Here is an 18,476-nt window from a genome sequence, read left to right on the forward strand (position 1 = left end):
CGGGACTACCTCTTTCCCGGATATTCTACGGATGGGCGTGGTTATATGCCTAAACCTAACCTTAACCGTAACCTCACACAATAATAACCTCAAAACCACGGCCATCGGGTAGAATGCTCCAGGAAAGAGTGAATCCCAAAACCACACAGGTCACATGGCATTAAGTGTGTGTGTGTGTGTGTGTGTGTGTGTGTGTGTGTGTGTGTGTGTGTGTGTGTGTGTGTGTGTGTGTGTGTGTGTGTGTGTAGTTGTACGGCTCAGAGCTGGAGTCAGCGTTCAGTAACTTTGAGGACTGGTTGAAGATCTTCCCGCTCTATAAAGGAAGGACCGCAGCAGAAGACGACAATGATGACGACGATGAGAGGATCATGGGAAAATACAAGGTACGGACAGACGGGCGGACGGACCATACCTTGTATAGCCAGACAGACAGACAGACAGACAGACAGACAGACAGACAGACAGACAGACAGACAGACAGACAGACACTTTTTATTTTTTAATGTGATTGGCAGGGCTCATTCTTGGTGTATCCAATAGAAGAAGGAGAAGAGGACAGCAGACCTCAGATCATCAATGGAATCCCCAACAACTCTCCTGTCAAAGTCCTCTGTAGAATCTACATCGTTAAGGTACCTGTCTCACTGCTACCTGTCTCACTATCACCATTCACTACTACCTGTCTCACTGCTACCTGTCTCACTATCACTATTCACTACTACCTGTCTCACTATCACTATTCACTACTACCTGTCTCACTATCACTATTCACTACTACCTGTCTCACTATCACTATTCACTAATACCTGTCTCACTATCACTATTCACTGCTACCTGTCTCACTATCACTATTCACTACTACCTGTCTCACTATCACTATTCACTACTACCTGTCTCAGCTACCGATCATAATGCATTGTATTGTGTGGTGTGGTGTAAATGGTAAATGTTGCATTTATATATAGCGTCTTTATACACAACGCTTTACATAGATTGTGCATTACATTCAGCCACACATTCATACACCGACGATGGCAGAGGAAACCATGCAAGGCACCACTACTGGAAACAGTCCCTGGAACCATAATTATGCATCCCCACATTCACTTAGACATACACAACATCCCTATTCTACTGTTCCCAAAAGAATATTTTCTGAAAATGGACGCAGGTCATTCCACGCCTGGGTAGCAGTGCTTTGGAAGGTGAATTTTCCCATATTTGTTTTATAAATGGGTGGCACAAGATCGTTGTTCACACTCCCTCTAGTATTATGGCTGTGGGTGTTGCACAGTAAAAAGTAATTAGTCAAGTAAGTGGGTACTGAGGGCATGGAGGGTAAAGTTGCATTAACAATTTTGAATGTCAGGCCCATCTTCAATTGCTGACCTAATGCTGTTGTACTGTATGCAGGCTAGCAGTCTGTCTCCTACAGATCCTAACGGTAAGGCAGATCCCTACCTGCTGGTGAAAGTTGGTGGACAGTCGGTGGACTCTAAAGATCGCTACATCCCCAAGCAACTCAACCCTGTGTTTGGAGAGTGAGTGTATATGTCTGTCTGTCTGTCTGTCTGTCTGTCTGTCTGTCTGTCTGTCTGTCTGTCTGTCTGTCTGTCTGTCTGTCTGTCTGTCTGTCTGTCTGTCTGTCTGTCTGTCTGTCTGTCTGTCTGTCTTTCTTTCTAATGGTGTGTGTGTGTGTGTGTGTGTGTGTGTGTGTGTGTGTGTGTGTGTGTGTGTGTGTGTGTGTGTGTGTGTGTGTGTGTGTGTGTGTGTGTGTGTGTGTGTGTGTGTGCGCGCGCGCGTGTGCATGCGTGTTCTCCTATAGGGTGTTTGAGCTGACGTTATCATTTCCGTTGGAGACAGAGCTGGTTGTCATGGTGATGGATCACGACATGGTGGGCTCTGATGATGTCATTGGAGAGACACACATCGACCTGGAGAACCGCTTCTACAGCCGTCACATGGCCTGCTGTGGTCTACAACTATACTACAATATGTAATATATACAATATATATATGTAATATATACAATATAGATGACACATGGCCTGCTGTGGTCTACAACTATACTACAATATGTAATGTATACAATATAGATGACACATGGCCTGCTGTGGTCTACAACTATACTACAATATGTAATATACACAATATAGATGACACATGGCCTGCTGTGGTCTACAACTATACTACAATATGTAATATATACAATATATATGTAATATATACAATATAGAAGACACATGGCCTGCTGTGGTCTACAACTATACTACAATATGTAATATATACAATATATATGTAATATATACAATATAGAAGACACATGGCCTGCTGTGGTCTACAACTATACTACAATATGTAATATATACAATATATATGTAATATATACAATATATATGACACATGGCCTGCTGTGGTCTACAACTATTAAAACCCAGTCCCTGGCAACCTTTGGTCGCAACATTAAAATGGACTCCCTCCTACCCAATTCAGTCAGGTTAAAATCCTATGGCTGTAGGATTTATTCAAGATAAAATGCATTGCAGTGTACAATACCTCAGGGTGAGGACCCTAGTTTCCAGATCACAGAACAATAATAATAACATACTCTTAACTAGCAAAAGGAAACCAAAATACAAATATCTGACCTAACAAAACAAGGATCCCCTTGGGTCCCCCACCCCTACATTACCCAGTACATTACATTAGATTTATCACGAAGCTAAAAACTGACAAAGTGCTGGTGCATGGAACTTGGCTATAGAAGGAAGACATCAGAAGTACTGACAACAGGCAGCTTTATAGAGCGTTGCAGTCCCTCCCCCTTTCAGAACGACGAGTGGCCCAGGAAATGAATCCCAAGGCATTTCAAAACGTATTTATTTAAAGACCTTTTAAGCGTCGTACGAAGCCAACTCTTGTCGTGACAAATCATGATATTTTGGACCAAACAAATAATTACAAAGAAGAAAAACAACAAATAAAGTGTTGTAACCTGCCGTTTCTTTCTACTTTCTAATTCTTTGTTTGGCCCGAAAAATGTTGTGTGTTGTCATGATTTGTCACGACAAGAGTTGGCTTTGTACGACGCTTAAAAGGTCTTTAAATAAATACCTTTTGAAATGCCTATGGGAAAAATGCATTGGGATTAATTTCCTGGGCCACTCGTTGTTCTGAAAGGGGGAGGGACTGCGACACTATAGGTGAGCCTGGCCAGAGAAGCCAATCACCAGCACGGTCCACCTGGACCTGGTAGTTAGCCACTCACATTCATACACCACTCCGTCTACTCACACAAGCTGGCAACCACTCACTCAATCACTACTCATCAACCACTCACTGACTCAATCACTACTCATCCCACATTCTACCACTCACTCAATCACTACTCATCCCACATTCACCACAGCTGATCCTCTATCAGTCACTCCTCAGTCCTCACTCATTCACACAAACACTGAGGGAAAAAGACAGAGCAACACAGGAAAATACACATTATGACCCACAGGGCCATAACAACAACTATACTACAATATGTAATATAGTATACAATCTATATGTAATATATACAATATATATGACACATGGCCTGCTGTGGTCTCCAGCTATACTACAATTATAATATGTAATATATACAACCCTCTACTTACTGTTGGTACTTGTCTAGGTCTTGTTGCAATTTTTCGAATAGGTGCAGGTGTTCTTTTGGGGTGGTTTTGAACGAGGACAGGGAGTTGCAAAGTTTGATGGCTGGTGTTGGTTGGGTATTCCACATTTTGGTGGCAGAATAGTAAAGTACATATACACCCCACCCATGTACGATTGTGTGTGTGTGTGTGTGTGTGTGTGTGTGTGTGTGTGTGTGTGTGTGTGTGTGCGTGTGTGTGTGTGTGTGTGTGTGTGTGTGTGTGTGGACTTTGGGGTGTTGGAGAGCAGTGGAGCTCCCTCTGGTGATGTTGTGCCTGTGGGCGTTTCTCACTCTAGTGAGGTAGTTTGACAGATGACACATGGGCAGTGGGCACTGGTCCCCTGAGTATCTTGAAGACATGGCCCATTGCAAGTTGCTGTACTCATGTCGTGTCATTAACTATAGATACCTGGGGGTCTCTGTGTCTCAAGTGTATACAAGAAGTGAACGGCAGTGCGTGTGCACAAAACCTGTGTAGGATCGCTGAAGAAGGAATATAGGCCAAGAAAAAAAGAAAAAAAAATCAGCGATCCGTTTTGATACAGTATCAATAATAAAGCTTATCTGACGTCCACCAATAGCGGTTTCCGGTTGGATTCTAATTGGCGGAACGTTCCGTCACGACTCACGAGCAGTTAATTTGTTAATGCCAGTCCACAACAATATAACTGCTTGCAACCCCCACAGGCAGTTGAAAGGAGTTGCATTGGTGCAGTGGACTGGCCTTAAAGCTGTTTCAGTGCAAAGATGACTAGTTGTATTGGTACAGTCTGGCCATTACAATTCCACTCACCAATCTAACAGAATGTCTGTCTGTCTGTCCGTAGTGATGGCTATAATAAATGGCGTGACGACAAGAAGCCGTCGGCCATCTTGGCAGATCTGTGCAAGAAGAACAGTATCTCATCTCCAGAGTATCGACCATCTCAAGTCAAAGTCCTCAACAAGATCTTCAAGATTCCCCCTGATGCTATACCAGAGGGTATCTGTCTGTCTGTCTGTCTGTCTGTCTGTCCGTGCGTTTTGGTACTTCACCCATCTGTGCCAAATTATGAGATTCTCGTCATTTGTTGACTTCATTCAGAAAGGTCTCTGAATCCACCGATTAGCTTGGGGTTGCTATAGTAAACAGGCCTGGTGCCTGTAGGACCAAGATGGCCACGGCCATAGACTCCTGTGTTGAACTTGACCGCGATCTTAAAACGCCTTTTTCTCTGAATCCTTTCTTAGATTGAGTCGTCGCTACCTTGCGGTTACAATATTAACACTTTGGATGACTTTTAAAAGGACAGTCGCCAAATTACTGTAGCTATAGCCAATTTAGCTTTGGGGTGAATTTTGGGCTCTTCAAAATAAAAGTCACCGCTGTATCCGGCGGCAGGGGAGGGACACAGACTGAACTAAATGAGTATATGCGTGTGTGTGTGTGTGTGTGTGTGTGTGTGTAGAGTTGAGCAAGAAGAACCAGCTGTCTCCGGAGGAGGAGGCTGAGCTGGAGGAACATGCAGCCCTCAGGGTGCTGCAGCGCTGGGCTGAGATGAGAGAGTTTGTCCCTGTAGCTCTGCCTCTGGTCCCTGAGCACGTCGAGACACGCTCCCTGTGGAACACCCAGAGCCCTGGCCTACCACAGGTACACGCACACACACACACACACACACACACACACACACACACACACACACACGACCTGAACACATACCAGGTCCCTGAGGAAGCACCAGAGACCAGTATGCCGGGCACACTTATGTTATACACCTACGTGTGTGTGTGTGTGTGTGTGTGTGTGTGTGTGTGTGACGTGTGTGTGTCTGCGTGCGTGTGCGTGTGTGCGTAGGGTTTTCTGCACATGTGGGTGGATATGTTTCCTACTGATGTCCCGGCTCCGCCCCCTGTCGACATCAAGCCACGCCTACCCGAACAGTAGGTTTTCACATGTTCCTGTACCTTTCCTGTGTTGCACACCTGAATCAATGTATGATTCTATAGTCTTGTTCCTGTACCTTTCCTGTGTTGCACACCTGACCTGAATCAATGTATGATTCTATAGTCTTGTTCCTGTACCTTTCCTGTGTTGCACACCTGACCTGAATCAATGTATGACTTATGTATGTCTTGTCAATCATTCAACTTAGAGAAGGCACAGATATAGGTCAAATAAAGCTGACATTAACTGATGGCTATGTTGGTGTGTTGGTTATATGCAGTACCAAGCTGTAGATGCTCAACACTATGTTGGTGTGTTGGTTATATGCAGTCTACCAAGCTGTAGATGCTCAACACTATGTTGGTGTGTTGGTTATATGCAGTCTACCAAGCTGTAGATGCTCAACACTATGTTGGTGTGTTGGTTATATGCAGTCTACCAAGCTGTAGATGCTCAACACTATGTTGGTGTGTTGGTTATATGCAGTCTACCAAGCTGTAGATGCTCAACACTATGTTGGTGTGTTGGTTATATGCAGTCTACCAAGCTGTAGATGCTCAACACTATGTTGGTGTGTTGGTTATATGCAGTCTACCAAGCTGTAGATGCTCAACACTTATTTCTTATACTGAAAATGTATTTGTTTCCTTGACACGAAAAGAGTAAATAATAACAGGCTAAACTGTTATTTTGAACATCGGTATCGGCCAAGAATTTCCATATCGGTGCAGCTATTTTCTGTCTATTATAGGTATGAGTTGCGCGTGACCATATGGAACACAGATGATGTGGTCCTGGATGATGTCAACCCCTTCACTGGAGATCCCTCTTCTGACATCTACATGAAAGGGTTAGACACACACGCATGCACACACACACACACACACACACACACACACACACACACACACACACACACACACACACACACACACACTCACTCACTCACTCACTCACTCACTCACACGGACACAAACGTTGCACAAACACGGGCGGGCTTACGGATGGGCGGACAGATATTTGTTTAGACTTATAGTCACTTAGCTTAGATTAAGTGAATTCAGGTTTCGGTACCCAGCTCTGACCGGTATATTGTGTGGGTGAAATAGGCTTGATTTTCATACCATAAGGCCCTTGCACTCAGAGTCGGATGTTTGTGAGTTTTTTAATTTTTTTGTTTTCTTGGTCATTTGGTCAATCGTTTTTTATGGATAATAAAAAAGAACCTCTCATGAATTTAACTGGGTTAGTTTTAGAGTTCTCAAACTCTGCCCGAACCCAACCTGACGTTTTCAGGCCAGGCTATGTATTTAAAAAAATAAATAATAATAGAAATAATAGTATGTTTGTGTATTTATCTATTATGAAGATGGTGCTGAATGGTTTTTAGTTCTCAAATTATGTCCAAACCTGACCCGGCCTAACCCAACGTTTTAGGGCCGGCCGGGCCTCGGGCCAAATCAATTAGGGCCGGCCTGGCCGGGCCTTAATTTTCAGGCACGTTGAGAACTCTTGTTAAATTGACGAAACAACAAACCACTGTATCCAGTAAACGTGGAAAAGGTCATAGAGAAGCATGTATTTATTTTAGATTTGTATAATGTTATTATTTAGCAAAGTGGACGATGGTGTTACAGTGTGTTTTCCTGCTGTTAGGTGGATCAAGGGTCTTGAAGGAGACAAGCAGGAGACTGATGTCCATTTTAACTCTCTGACTGGAGAAGGCAACTTCAACTGGAGATTTGTCTTTAGATTTGACTATCTTCCAACTGAGGTATACGCACTCACGCACGCACGCACGCATGCACACACACACACACACACACACACACACACACACACACACACACACACACACACACACACACACACACACACACACACACACACACACACGTGCGCGAACAAATATGACGATACATTTTTACTGTAGAAAGCGGTTGTGTACACAAGGAGTCACCGTTCTTCTGTGTGTGTGTGTGTGTGTGTGTGTGTGTGTGTGTGTGTGTGTGTGTGTGTGTGTGTGTGTGTGTGTGTGTGTGTGTGTGTGTGTGTGTGTGTGTGTGTGTGTGTGTGTGTGTGTGTGGGGGGTTATGTGTGTAGAAAGAGGTTGTATACAAGAAGAAGGAGTCCTTTTTCTCGCTGGAAGAGTCAGAGTTCAGACAGCCTGCGGTTCTGACACTTCAGGTGTGGGATTACGACCGCATCGCTGCCAACGATTTCCTGGGTAAAATATCTGTTAAATATGTGCTACAGTGGTTCTCAACCTTTCCTGGATCAGGGCCTATTTGAAAATCTTAAAATCGTTTTGCGGCTGTGTGCATCAGAGCATGTTCATTTTAATGATTGATCAATCAGTTGATTGAGTCCAGGCTTGGATCCTATTTATCAATATCACAATGAAAACATCTGGTTTTACAAAACGCCTCAATTACACCCAAAACAACACACCCCGAACTTTGAACATTCATCTGGATGTTCTGTGGTCTGTGATTTTCTGAATAATTATGCTCAGAAATGTGCTGTGATTGGCTGTCTTTGACGTCATAGTTCTTTAACCCCACCCCCTCTCCTCTCGTTCTCCCCCTGGGGAGACAGGCAAAGCGACTCAGCCTCAGAACACAGAGCAATTGCAAAGCAACACAATAACTCTGCAAGCTGCCATGGCTCACTGGACCAAGATAAATACTTTTACTATTGTTTGTAAAACCAGCATGTCATGAAACCTTTAATGGGTCAAAGTACAACATCAGAGTAGCCTACAGTATACACCTCTCCCCCCACTGCTTGCAGGTTCTGTAGAGCTGTCTCTGAGTGACATGGTGAGAGCAGCCAAGGCCTCAGATAAGTGCTCCATCCAGATGGCCAAGGACCGCGCCGGGCCTCGCTTCTCCATCTTCCGCTCCAAGAGGATGAAGGGCTGGTGGCCGCTGATCCGCCAGAAGACCCAGCAGGACTTTGAGAGGGAGGAGAAGGAGAAGGAGGACGCCAAGAAAAACAAGCGCAAGAAGAAGAAGAGCAAGCGCGGCAAGATGAAACCCCAAGACATCGAGTTCACCGACAACAATGGAAACACCTACCTTCTCATGGTTGGTATTATTATGACAACAATGGAAACGCCTACCTGCTCATGGTTAGTATTATTATGACAACAATGGAAACGCCTACCTTCTCATGGTTGGTATTATTATGACAACAATGGAAACGCCTACCTTCTCATGGTTGGTATTATTATGACAACAATGGAAACACCTACCTGCTCATGGTTGGTATTATTATGACAACAATGGAAACACCTACCTTCTCATGGTTGGTATTATTATGACAACAATGGAAACACCTACCTTCTCATGGTTGGTATTATTATGACAACAATGGAAACGCCTACCTTCTCATGGTTGGTATTATTATGACAACAATGGAAACACCTACCTTCTCATGGTTGGTATTATTATGACAACAATGGAAACGCCTACCTTCTCATGGTTGGTATTATTATGACAACAATGGAAACACCTACCTTCTCATGGTTGGTATTATTATGACAACAATGGAAACGCCTACCTGCTCATGGTTGGTATTATTATGACAACAATGGAAACGCCTACCTTCTCATGGTTGGTATTATTATGACAACAATGGAAACACCTACCTTCTCATGGTTGGTATTATTATGACAACAATGGAAACACCTACCTGGGGCCTATTTCACGAATCTTGGATTAACTAATCCAGGATATAGGCCAAAGCCAGGCTTTTTAAATCCTGATCTTTACAGCCTGGTTTATTCCGTTCCACTAAAGCCAAGCGAGGCTCAGAATTGGCGGATTTGGCGAGCCGGGATCAGCAAGCCTGGCTTAATAGACAGTCTGGCTTGTTGTCTCTAGACCCCTTCTGTGGATCAAAGATTTACTGATCCTTCTTCTTCATGGGGTATTAAGGCAGTTTGCATCCTTAATAGTTGCATTACAGCCCCCTTCTGTATATCTCATTATCTTTACTAATCTATTCAAGACTTACTGATACAAGGACTTAAGCTTCTAAAATAAATACTGCTGCTGTAATTAAAGAGAGAACATACTCTCAATAGTGGATAGACTGAATGATTAACTACCCCAAAAATATAGTTTACATTTTACCACTACTATTAACTTAAAACAGAATTCTTAATATTGTAAGCATAATGATATTGTCGCATTGTGATATTTGGCCATAACTCCCTCCTCTGAGGGAGCTACCTTTGGGGAAGGGGGTTGTTGTCCAGACAGGGGCCAGACTGGTGAGGCCAACATTTGTGCTATTGCCATTGAGAATACATTGGGCGTTTAAGTTAAATAACTCAGAAACTACAAAACAGTAAAAAGTTCCAGCATGTGTCTCCACAGTAAGCTGAATTTTACAAAGTGTGAATGGAGTTTCTAGGTGAAAGTGATTTTTTGAAGTGCCACTATCTGCCTATAAATGTCTCAAATTTGAAAGCACTATATTTCTAAAACTATGAAACATTTCAAAGATTCCTTTTCAGGCACAGATGTCCACCGTAGGATGAACCTAAATAGGTTTGAATGGGGTTTCTAGGTGTAAGTATGTAGGACTATGGGTGAAACGTTATAATGGTAATATGTTGTAAAACAATGAGTAATGGTAATATTTAGTGGTTTTCACTTTTACAAAAAAATAATATATATAATATAATAATTCTTCTTAACCGTGCACTTGCACGACAGCAAACCTATTCATGGGGAACATTCACCAAAAGCAGCTGATCTACAAGCTCACAAGCTGTCATGATGTTGTGCAGCCTATATATTTTGGTTATTTGATTTTATATAGTGCTTAAATTAGTCCTTTAATGCAGACCGATACAAATAAGGCAACATAAACCCATAATAATTGAATAAATCTGGAAAACATCATTGGTTTGTGATCAGTTTGACTGCTTAATGAACAGTAAAGACATCAGGATTAGGTTAAACCTGGCTGTTAGCCTGGTCCGGAGCAGGCTAAGTCCAAAGCATAAGTTTCCATGGTAACTTATGTAGCATCACTTTCATGAAACCGAATCAAGCCTCAACATATCCAGGTTAACTGGTTAAGTTAATCTGGCAAGATCAACCAGCTTTCATGAAACCGGTTAAGCACTGATCCAGGATATATTAAGCCAGGATATGTGTTAAAGCCCGGCTTAATCTCTAATCCAAGTTTCGTGAAATAGGCCCCTGCTCATGGTTGGTATTATTATGACAACAATGGAAACACCTACCTGCTCATGGTTGGTATTATTATGACAACAATGGAAACACCTACCTGGGGCCTATTTCACGAATCTTGGATTAACTAATCCAGGATATAGGCCAAAGCCAGGCTTTTTAAATCCTGATCTTTACAGCCTGGTTTATTCCGTTCCACTAAAGCCAAGTGAGGCTCAGAATTGACGGATTTGGCGAGCCGGGATCAGCAAGCCTGGCTTAATAGACAGTCTGGCTTTTTGTCTCTAGACCCTTTATGTTGATCACAGATTTACTGATCCTTCTTCTTCATTGGGTATTAAGGCATGCGTTTGCATCCTTAATAGTTGCATTACAGCCCCCTTCTGTATATCTCATTATCTTTACTAATCTATTCAAGACTTACTGATACAAGGACTTAAGCTTCTAAAATAAATACTGCTGCTGTAATTAAAGAGAGAACATACTCTCAATAGTGGATAGACTGAATGATTAACTACCCCAAAAATATAGTTTACATTTTACCACTACTATTAACTTAAAACAGAATTCTTAATATTGTCGCATTGTGATATTTGGCCATAACTCCCTCCTCTGAGGGAGCTACCTTTGGGGAAGGGGGTTGTTGTCCAGACAGGGGCCAGACTGGTGAGGGTCATGGGTTCATGTAGCATGCCAAAATTTGTGCTATTGCCATTGAGAATACATTGGGCGTTTAAGTTAAATAACTCAGAAACTACAAAACATTTCAACGTAAAAAGTTCCAGCATGTGTCTCCACAGTAAGCTGAATTTTTACAAGTGTGAATGGAGTTTCTAGGTGAAAGTGATTTTTTGAAGTGCCACTATCTGCCTATAAATGTCTCAAATTTGAAAGCACTATATTTCTAAAACTATGAAACATTTCAAAGATTCCTTTTCAGGCACACATGTCCACCGTAGGATGAACCTAAATAGGTTTGAATGGGGTTTCTAGGTGTAAGTATGTAGGACTATGGGTGAAACGTTATAATGGTAATATGGTGTAAAACAATGAGTAATGGTAATATTTAGTGGTTTTCACTTTTACAAAAAAAATATATAATATAATAATTCTTCTTAACCGTGCACTTGCACGACAGCAAACCTATTCATGGGGAACATTCACCAAAAGCAGCTGATCTACAAGCTCACAAGCTGTCATGATGTTGTGCAGCCTATATATTTTGGTTATTTGATTTTATAGTGCTTAAATTAGTCCTTTAATGCAGACCGATACAAATAAGGCAACATAAACCCATAATAATTGAATAAATCTGGAAAACATCATTGGTTTGTGATCAGTTTGACTGCTTAATGAACAGTAAAGACATCAGGATTAGGTTAAACCTGGCTGTTAGCCTGGTCCGGAGCAAGCTAAGTCCAAAGCATAAGTTTCCATGGTAACTAATGTAGCATCACTTTCATGAAACCGAATCAAGCCTCAACATATCCAGGTTAACTGGTTAAATTAATCTGGCAAGATCAACCAGCTTTCATGAAACCGGTTAAGCACTGATCCAGGATATATTAAGCCAGGATATGTGTTAAAGCCCGGCTTAATCTCTAATCCAAGTTTCGTGAAATAGGCCCCTGCTCATGGTTGGTATTATTATGACAACAATGGAAACACCTACCTGCTCATGGTTGGTATTATTATGACAACAATGGAAACGCCTACCTGCTCATGGTTGGTATTATTATGACAACAATGGAAACACCTACCTGCTCATGGTTGGTATTATGACAACAATGGAAACGCCTACCTGCTCATGGTTGGTATTATTATGACAACAATGGAAACACCTACCTGGGGCCTATTTCACGAATCTTGGATTAACTAATCCAGGATATAGGCCAAAGCCAGGCTTTTTAAATCCTGATCTTTACAGCCTGGTTTATTCCGTTCCACTAAAGCCAAGCGAGGCTCAGAATTGGCGGATTTGGCGAGCCGGGATCAGCAAGCCTGGCTTAATAGACAGTCTGGCTTGTTGTCTCTAGACCCCTTCTGTGGATCAAAGATTTACTGATCCTTCTTCTTCATGGGGTATTAAGGCAGTTTGCATCCTTAATAGTTGCATTACAGCCCCCTTCTGTATATCTCATTGTCTTTACTAATCTATTCAAGACCAACTGATACAAGGACTTAAGCTTCTAAAATAAATACTGCTGCTGTAATTAAAGAGAGAACATACTCTCAATAGTGGATAGACTGAATGATTAACTACCCCAAAAATATAGTTTACATTTTACCACTACTATTAACTTAAAACAGAATTCTTAATATTGTAAGCATAATGATATTGTCGCATTGTGATATTTGGCCATAACTCCCTCCTCTGAGGGAGCTACCTTTGGGGAAGGGGGCCAGACTGGTGAGGGTCATCGGTTCATGGGTTAGCATGCCAAAGTTTGTTCTATTGCCATTGAGAATGCATTGGGCGTTTAAGTTACATAACTCCGAAACTACAAAACATTTCAAAGTAAAAAGTTCCAGCATGTGTTTCCACAGTAAGCTGAATTTTACAAAGTGTGAATGGAGTTTCTAGGTGAAAGTGATTTTTTGAAGTGCCACTATCTGCCTATAAATGTCTCAAATTTGAAAGCACTATATTTCTAAAACTATGAAACATTTCAAAGATTCCTTTTCAGGCACACATGTCCACCGTAGGATGAACCTAAATAGGTTTGAATGGGGTTTCTAGGTGTAAGTATGTAGGACTATGGGTGAAACGTTATAATGGTAATATGGTGTAAAACAATGAGTAATGGTAATATTTAGTGGTTTTCACTTTTACAAAAAAAATATATAATATAATAATTCTTCTTAACCGTGCACTTGCACGACAGCAAACCTATTCATGGGGAACATTCACCAAAAGCAGCTGATCTACAAGCTCACAAGCTGTCATGATGTTGTGCAGCCTATATATTTTGGTTATTTGATTTTATAGTGCTTAAATTAGTCCTTTAATGCAGACCGATACAAATAAGGCAACATAAACCCATAATAATTGAATAAATCTGGAAAACATCATTGGTTTGTGATCAGTTTGACTGCTTAATGAACAGTAAAGACATCAGGATTAGGTTAAACCTGGCTGTTAGCCTGGTCCGGAGCAGGCTAAGTCCAAAGCATAAGTTTCCATGGTAACTAATGTAGCATCACTTTCATGAAACCGAATCAAGCCTCAACATATCCAGGTTAACTGGTTAAATTAATCTGGCAAGATCAACCAGCTTTCATGAAACCGGTTAAGCACTGATCCAGGATATATTAAGCCAGGATATGTGTTAAAGCCCGGCTTAATCTCTAATCCAAGTTTCGTGAAATAGGCCCCTGCTCATGGTTGGTATTATTATGACAACAATGGAAACACCTACCTGGGGCCTATTTCACGAAACTTGGATTAGAGATTAAGCCGGGTTTTAACACATATCCTGGTTTAATATATCCTGGATCAGTGCTTAACCGGTTTCATGAAAGCTGGTTGATCTTGCCAGATTAACTTAACCAGTTAACCTGGATATGTTGAGGCTTGATTCGGTTTCATGAAAGTGATGCTACATAAGTTACCATGGAAACTTATGCTTTGGACTTAGCCTGCTCCGGACCAGGCTAACAGCCAGGTTTAACCTAATCCTGATGTCTTTACTGTTCATTAAGCAGTCAAACTGATCACAAACCAATGATGTTTTCCAGATATATTCAATTATTATGGGTTTATGTTGCCTTATTTGTATCGGTCTGCATTAAAGGACTAATTTAAGCACTATATAAAATCAAATAACCAAAATATATAGGCTGCACAACATCATGACAGCTTGTGAGCTTGTAGATCAGCTGCTTTTGGTGAATGTTCCCCATGAATAGGTTTGCTGTCGTGCAAGTGCACAGTTAAGAAGAATTATTATATTATATTATTTTTTTTTTTTTGTAAAAGTGAAAACCATTACCATTACTCATTGTTTTACAACATATTACCATTATAACGTTTCACCCATAGTCCTACATACTTACACCTAGAAACCCCATTCAAACCTATTTAGGTTCATCCTACGGTGGACATGTGTGCCTGAAAAGGAATCTTTGAAATGTTTCATAGTTTTGGAAATATAGTGCTTTCAAATTTGAGACATTTATAGGCAGATACTGGCACTTCAAAAAATCACTTTCACCTAGAAACTCCATTCACACTTTGTAAAATTCAGCTTACTGTGGAGACACATGCTGGAACTTTTTACTTTGAAATGTTTTGTAGTTTCTGAGTTATTTAACTTAAACGCCCAATGTATTCTCAATGGCAATAGCACAAATTTTGGCATGCTACATGAACCCATGACCCTCACCAGTCTGGCCCCTGTCTGGACAACAACCCCCTTCCCCAAAGGTAGCTCCCTCAGAGGAGGGAGTTATGGCCAAATATCACAATGCGACAATATCATTATGCTTACAATATTAAGAATTCTGTTTTAAGTTAATAGTAGTGGTAAAATGTAAACTATATTTTTGGGGTAGTTAATCATTCAGTCTATCCAATATTGAGATTATGTTCTCTCTTTAATTACAGCAGCAGTATTTATTTTAGAAGCTTAAGTCCTTGTATCAGTATGTCTTGAATAGATTAGTAAAGATAATGAGATATACAGAAGGGGGCTGTAATGCAACTATTAAGGATGCAAACTGCCTTAATACCCCATGAAGAAGAAGGATCAGTAAATCTGTGATCACATAATGGGTCTAGAGACAACAAGCCAGACTGTCTATTAAGCCAGGCTTGCTGATCCCGGCTCGCCAAATCCACCAATTCTGAGCCTCGCTTGGCTTTAGTGGAACGGAATAAACCAGGCTGTAAAGATCAGGATTTAAAAAGCCTGGCTTTGGCCTATATCCTGGATTAGTTAATCCAAGATTCGTGAAATAGGCCCCTGCTCATGGTTGGTATTATTATGACAACAATGGAAACGCCTACCTGCTCATGGTTGGTATTATTATGACCATGATGAGTGTCTCCGCTAGGCCGGAGAATGTTTTGCTTGTGTCTGTCCGTCCTTCTGTTCAGCCATCCGTCTGTGTGTGTTGTGTGTTGTTGTTGTTGTTGTTGTTGTTGTGTGTTGTTATTATTATGATTACATTACATGTGATTACATTTCAGGGTAAGGTGGAGGCGGAGTTTCAGCTGGTGACACTAGAAGAGGCGGAGGCTAATCCAGTGGGGCGGGCCCGAAAAGAACCGGAACCCCTAGACAAACCAAAGTACGCACGCCGTCGCACGCGCGCACGCACGTACGCACGCTCGCACGCACGTACGCACGCATGCACACTAATACACTAACTATTTTTTTTGATGCAGCAATTTGATTTATTGTTATTGTAACTTTTGATACTGTTTAACATCTTTCTGGTGATCTACAAAATGAGTATTTACGTTTTGAGTATGTTTTCTATATTGTATTGCCATCAAAGCGTCACATATCCCACAATCCAGTAGATGGCAGTATAGTTTAATTGAAGTCTACTCAGGGTATGGAACATATAACTAATGTGTATGCTGGCCAGCGGGTGGAGGGGAATCGTACTTGCAGGTTCGAATCAATCGGACCTGGTGTAGTCTTGTGTTGCCAGACTGTTACCTCTCACAATTTTTCAAATGCTTCCGTCATACATTTTGGCGCACAGAAGCTCTGATCATGAGTAAAATATTAAGTGGAAGCCTCCTCCCGACTTCCGTTTCATCTTTACAGTCACGCAAATTTATCCTAATATAAATATAAATCATCTAAACATATATAGTAGCAATGGAATTTCAAGAAAATAAGCTCTAAAGATAATTTAAAATATATTTTTGTGAATGGAAATGACAAACTTTCGGGAGGTGTAGTTCCAGACTCTAGCATTCGGAGATTGTGGAATAGTTGTCTGGCTACGCAAGACTAGACCTGGTGTGAATCCATTACAAACCGATGGGCTATCCCTGTCACATTGGCATTACTTATGATGGGCTATCCCTGTCACATTGGCATTACTTACGATGGGCTATCCCTGTCACATTGGCATTACTTATGATGGGTTATCCCTGTCACATTGGCATTACTTACGATGGGCTATCCCTGTCACATTGGCATTACTTATGATGGGCTATCCCTGTCACATTGGCATTACTTACGATGGGCTATCCCTGTCACATTGGCATTACTTATGATGGGCTATCCCTGTCACATTGGCATTACTTATGATGGGCTATCCCTGTCACATTGGCATTACTTATGATGGGCTATCCCTGTCACATTGGCATTACTTATGATGGGCTATCCCTGTCACATTGGCATTACTTATGTCATTTGTTCTTGTCATCCTATAGATAGTGTTGGGCCAATGTGTAGTTTTAACTGTCACATTATCATTCAAATATCAAATCTAACAACCTCTCCTGTCCTCCCCTAACCTCCTCCAGTCGTCCCAAGACGTCCTTCGCGTGGTTCGTGAACCCAATGAAGACGTTCATCTTCTTCATCTGGAGGAAGTATAAGAAGTACATCATCGCTCTGCTCATCCTGGCCGTCCTCACTCTGTTCCTGGCCCTCATCCTCTACACTCTGCCTCAACAGATCTCTGGCCTCATAGTCAATGGATGAGAGAGACAGACACCTTTGACTGTTAAAAGCACCTTTATTCAGTGGTGGGGAAAGTACTCACGTCTTTTACTTAAGTTAAAGTATCAATATTACAATCTATAATACCCTGTTACAAGTAGGCCTGAATGTCCGGAATACAACATTTACTTGTGTAAAAGTACAAAGGCTTTGGCATCAAAATGTACCTAAAGTAGGCCGATGCAAAGCAAAATGTACTCATTATGCAGAATGTCCCACATGTATAACAATATTTTGAAAAATAGCAGATCTACAAGCTCACGTCACGACGCATTGTGAGCTTGTAGATCGGTTATTTTCAAATGGTCGAAATATATATAGGGTTGATGTGGTTAATGCATGTTTTGTAATAATAATTAAAAGCTACAAAGTAGCTAAAGTCTTCAAATAAATGTAGTGGAGTAAAAGTACAATATTTAATTGTACTTAATTACAGTACTACTGTAGTCAGTAGTCGAGTTATTTAAGATATCAGCATGTCTTTTCACGATCAAACATATCTACGCTTATGCATCGAATCAATTTGAACAAAATATTTTATTGTACCTTTAAACAGAGTTCCTGTAATATTAATATATGCAGCTATATTCATATAGACACAGAACAATTTTAATAACACTAAGAAATATTCCATCTGATTTGTATTCATGGTATATGGTATAAGTGCTATGTTTCAACCAAATGTTATCAATATGATTCATGAATGAAATAAAAACATATTTTTTACCTACAAAACGATGATAATGCTGATTGTCAGTTCATTTATATGTTGAACAAAATTCCCAGTAAAATAACAAGTTGCCCTTACATGTTTTCTCATAAGGGCGCATCCAGACAGTAGATTCATGAAGATGCCAAATGCCGCTCGCGTCAGGAGTCTCTTCCTGGCCTTTAGACAGCTGGTGGATGGATGCAACTTGCAGCGTCGGCCAAAAAGAACGGAAACGCTTTGCCGACGCTGAAAG

General features: G+C 41.2%; 1 protein-coding gene across 1 annotated transcript in view; it reads left to right on the top strand.

Moving 5' to 3' along the window:
* fer1l4 (fer-1 like family member 4) overlaps positions 1-18,103 on the top strand; it is a gene marked incomplete at its 5' end in the record, with an annotated part of 47,348 nt that extends 29,245 nt beyond the window's left edge. Inside the window, 13 exons of the mRNA XM_080787506.1 lie at positions 249-383; positions 516-632; positions 1,414-1,541; positions 1,826-1,996; positions 4,516-4,670; positions 5,137-5,318; positions 5,523-5,608; positions 6,364-6,462; positions 7,269-7,386; positions 7,716-7,839; positions 8,406-8,701; positions 16,014-16,114; positions 17,313-18,103. Of these exons, the coding sequence (XP_080643632.1) occupies positions 249-383; positions 516-632; positions 1,414-1,541; positions 1,826-1,996; positions 4,516-4,670; positions 5,137-5,318; positions 5,523-5,608; positions 6,364-6,462; positions 7,269-7,386; positions 7,716-7,839; positions 8,406-8,701; positions 16,014-16,114; positions 17,313-17,493 (1,893 nt within the window). The 3' untranslated portion in view covers positions 17,494-18,103. The remainder of the gene's footprint in view (positions 1-248; positions 384-515; positions 633-1,413; positions 1,542-1,825; positions 1,997-4,515; positions 4,671-5,136; positions 5,319-5,522; positions 5,609-6,363; positions 6,463-7,268; positions 7,387-7,715; positions 7,840-8,405; positions 8,702-16,013; positions 16,115-17,312) is intronic.
* Positions 18,104-18,476: the final 373 nt, after the last annotated feature.

Source organism: Protomyctophum bolini, assembly GCF_963924005.1.
Source record: "Protomyctophum bolini genome assembly, chromosome: 2".
Lineage (NCBI taxonomy): Eukaryota > Metazoa > Chordata > Actinopteri > Myctophiformes > Myctophidae > Protomyctophum > Protomyctophum bolini.